Genomic DNA, 4313 nt, shown 5'->3' on the forward strand with positions numbered 1-4313 from the left:
GTTCTCCCATGTAAATCATCACATAATTCACAATAAAACATTAAAAAAAAAAAAAGAGTGAGAGAGAGACAAGAGCAAGGAGAGGAGCGTGTTCTTTGGAGCCCAAGATCCATGTGCACTGATCCTCCTCCATCTAAGGGACAGAGAGCTGTGACACCAGAAATAATAAGAGACATGGCAGAGATGCGACAGGCACATGGCAGCAGCAGAAGCTAGAGCAGGAGGATTCTTGTGGAAGAGGGTACACCCTGGGCATTTTCTGGGAAGCTAGGTTTGCTGACCCCTGAAGCTAGAGCCGAGCACCTTCGAGCTGAGGCTAATGGTGGAGTGGAATGTTTCTGGGGCATTTATTGACAGAGCTAAATCCATTTTGTAACACTTGACTGAACAGGGTAGGAGGCTAAGGAGCCACATGGCTAAAAGGCCAAGGACCAGAGAGAGGCCTGCCTGCACACAGGGCTGGGAAGAAGCTGTCCTCATCCAACAACTGTATTCTGAGTATTTCTGATCCTGAATCTGTTACCAGTTATTTCCCTAATAAAGCCCATAAACGTGAATATGGTCTATGGGTTCCAGGTGTCCATAACCGAACCCAGTAGAGAACTAGAGAGCGCCTTAGGACGGGCAGTTTATGGTGTTAGAATCGGGAAGGAAGGTTGGAGGGTGTAGGCATATCTGACTCCACCTCATAGGAATTTGCCTTGGACTGATGGTGACTTTAATTCTCCTTTCCCCTTGTGTTATCAGAGGAGGTCAGATGCTGTCTCCAGGCTACACTTACACAAAGTAAGTAAAAATATGGGTACATATAATAGGCTTTTGGTAAAGTGGACGATCGGAGAAAAAGAGGAAGAACCCCAACGAGGTGGACTCGCACAGTGGCAGGAGCAATGGGCTCAGGTGTAGCAAAGATTGTGAGGCTGAGGCAGGACCAGGCAGTGTTTGGTTCTGTTGTGCATGAGGTCACTATGAGTCAGCACTGACTCGATGGCACCTGACAACAGCAACCTAACAGGCTTTCCTTCTTATCTTGAGTGTTCTAAATTATGTTTGAAGATTGCAGAAAAAATTCTAACACCCATGTGGTTATAAATGTAAGCCAAAGAACAATTTACCACAATTATAAATGAGATGAAGGGTGTAAAAAGAAGTAAGCTTTCTATACTTCACGCGAATGGAAAAATGACATCAGCAGACTGTGTCAAAAAATATGTATATATATACACACACAGTGTGGTAGTGACAAGACCAATCACCAAAAATGCTAAAATAATACATGAAAAAAACCCCACTATTTGTTGTTAAGTGCCGACAAGTCACTTCCCACTCATAGTGACCCTGTGTAGGGTTTCTGAGGAGTGACTGTTTCAAACTGACCTTGCAGTCTAGTGCTTATCCTACAGAGCCACACCAGGACTACAAAAAACACTATGGTGGTGGCTGTGTGCCGTAGAGTCGGTTTCGACTCATAGCGACCCTGTCCAGGGTTTCTGAGGCTATAAATCTTTACAAGAGCATAACGCCTCATCTTTCTCTCATGATACAGCTAGTAGTTTGGAACTGCTGACCTTGAGGTTCGCAGCCCAATCAAAATTGAATTTTAAAATATGAGTAATCCATAAGAAAGCAGAAAAAGAAAAAAACAAAATCTAAAGAACAGAAAAAAAAGAGCAAATTGGAAAACCAAAGCCTTGACATCATTAATTACATTAATGTAAAGGCTCTACAGAGAATCAATGAAAAGACAGAGACTGGTGGAGTGCAATAAAAAACATGCCCCAACTAAATACTGCCTACAAGAAACTCACTTTAAACATAGCAATACATAGCCAAGTTGAAAGAAAAAGGAGGGACAAAGATATACCTTGCAAGCATTTGTAAAAGGAAAGATAATCAGATAAAGCTGGATATCAGATAAAATCAGTATCAGATATAATAGAATTCACAGCAAAGAAAATGACCAGCAGTGGAAAGGAACATTATATACTACTATAGGGATCAGTCCAATAAGAAGACACCATAAATGTTATGCATCAAACCACAGAGCTGTAAAATAAAGTAAAAACTGACAGAACTCGATAAAGAGGATTTACAAAAAGCCAACAGCTATTTTTACACTTAATGGTAAAAGACTGAATGCTTTCCCCTTAAAAACAGGAACAAAGGAAGCAAAGCAAGAATGCGGGCCTCTCTCTACTGTTACTCAACATAGTACTGGAATTTCCAGCCACTGATATAAGGCAAAACAAACAAACAAACAAGGAAATAAAATGCATGGAAGATCAAAAAGGATGAAATAAAAATGGTCTCTATTTTCAGATGGCATGATTATTGATGCAGAAAACACCAAAATATCAAGACATGCATTTTAAAAAACCCCTCAGTAGGTCACAGGATCACAGGATACAAGATGTATCCATATATATGTGTGTGTATGTATGTGTGTGTATATACATACATATATATGGATACATCTTGTATCCTGTGACCTATTGAGAGTGGTTCAAGCTCATCAGTTGCTCCTGGGAAACCCTATACAGGGTCACTATGGGTTGGAATCGACTCGTACAGGACTTGTATGCTAAAAACTACACAGTAGAGATCAAAGCCATTAGTTTTGAGTTGGGCTGCCAACCTCAAGGTCAGGCATTTCGAAACTACCAGCAATTCCGCGGGAGAAAGATGAGGTGTTCTGCTCCCATAAAGATTTATAGCAGGGTCACTATGAGTCGGAACCGACTCCACGGTACTTAACAACAACAAGTAAATGAAGAGAACACTATAATCAGGGACTGAATTTAGCATACTGCAGACATCAATTCTCCCCTAATTTACACATGTTTCACGCAAATTCTATCAAAATATTAGCAAGCTCTTTTTTGTAGATTTACATAAGCTCTTTCTAAAAAAAAATTATGGACAGGCAAAGGGAATAGAATAGTTAAGACAATCTTGAAATAAAGGGGGAAGAATCAGTCTATGCGATTTCAGACTTATTATATATTTAGTCTGTGTGGTATTAGCCAAGGGATAGATACGAAGATCAGTGAAACAGAATAGAGAACCTAGAAATTGACCACACAAATATGCTAAACTAACTCTTGACAAAAGTGCAACAGCACTTCATCAATGAAAAACAGCCTTTTCAACAAATGAATCTTAAACTCGGGTGAACAGACAGCCAGACAACAAACAAAGAGTGGGGTCAGTGCCAGCGTGTGGATAAGCAAGCACTGGACTACGAACCATAAGGTCGACAGTTCTAGCCGCCTAGCTGCCCTGTGGGAGAAAGATGAGGCTTTCTGCTAGGTCGCTCTTAACAAGTGACAACTTCTATTAAGTTAAATAAGCCATCCCTTCTAACAAGTCCGGCATTAAGCAATTCCAATCCATTATTTCATTTGATCATTACAAAATTCTCGAAGTATGTCCCTTTAACTTCATAGCTTCCTAAACGATTACCATGAGAGTATTTTGGCCCTTACACAGACCAGCACAGAAAACCCGGCACTCAAAACGAACGCACACCTCCCTTGAAGGAGAGAATTTCTCACATTGGAACACAGAAGGGCTGAACTGGAAAATCCCACCTCAAAGCACCAATCCTGAAAGCCAGCCCAAAGACTACTAGTAGGGGGCATTTGTGCAGATCCTGTACGTCCGTTATCTCATCTGTTCCCCACCACGACTGTTGTTGTTGTTAAGTGGCGTCCTGTCGGTTCCGACCCATAGCGACCCTGTATAGGGTTTCGGAGGAGCAGCTGGTGAGCTTGAACTGCCGACCTTACAGTTCAAACGGCTTTGCAGTCTGGCGCATTAAGCCACAGCGCCACACCAGGACTCCCCACCACGATGCTACTCCTTTAAAAAGTTCAGAAAGGCGCAACGACTTGCCCAGGATCGCACTGAGAGGTAGTGGTAGAATTGTGGTTTCCCATCAGGGTTTCTTTGTTCCCAATTCCAGCTCCTTCTAAAGTCTCGGAGACAAAGGTACGCCCCCACGCTGCCCACACCCTTCTGATTTACCTTGAGCAGGATTTGGAGAGCATCAAACTGCTCGAGTGTCACCACAGCCATTTTTCTAGTCACGTGACGTCGTACTCGGGAGGGCAGTCATGTGTCTCTTGTTGCCGCCGCGGGGCATTTTGGGGACTGTAGTCCTTCAGGAGGTGGGACTTGGTCGGGTAGCGGCCTTGCGGGCGTGGAAACTACCCAGAAACACACCGCGACCCGTTAGCTCAGCTGGAAACTCTAGGATTGCGGGATTGAGGGACGCGGGCGGAGAAAGATTTTCAGGGGTGGAACTTGACAGA

At 43.0% G+C, this 4313-nt stretch overlaps 1 protein-coding gene across 1 annotated transcript in view; it reads right to left on the bottom strand.

Annotated features, from left to right (window-relative positions):
* COMMD9 (COMM domain containing 9) overlaps positions 1-4080 on the bottom strand; it is a 28193-nt gene extending 24113 nt beyond the window's left edge. The window contains exon 1 of the mRNA XM_006864897.1: positions 4027-4080. Within this exon, the coding sequence (XP_006864959.1) occupies positions 4027-4077 (51 nt within the window). The 5' untranslated portion in view covers positions 4078-4080. The remainder of the gene's footprint in view (positions 1-4026) is intronic.
* Between the last annotated feature and the right edge of the window lie 233 nt (positions 4081-4313).

This window comes from Chrysochloris asiatica, unplaced genomic scaffold (genome assembly GCF_000296735.1).
Source record: "Chrysochloris asiatica unplaced genomic scaffold, ChrAsi1.0 scaffold00072, whole genome shotgun sequence".
Taxonomy (NCBI): Eukaryota; Metazoa; Chordata; class Mammalia; order Afrosoricida; family Chrysochloridae; genus Chrysochloris; species Chrysochloris asiatica.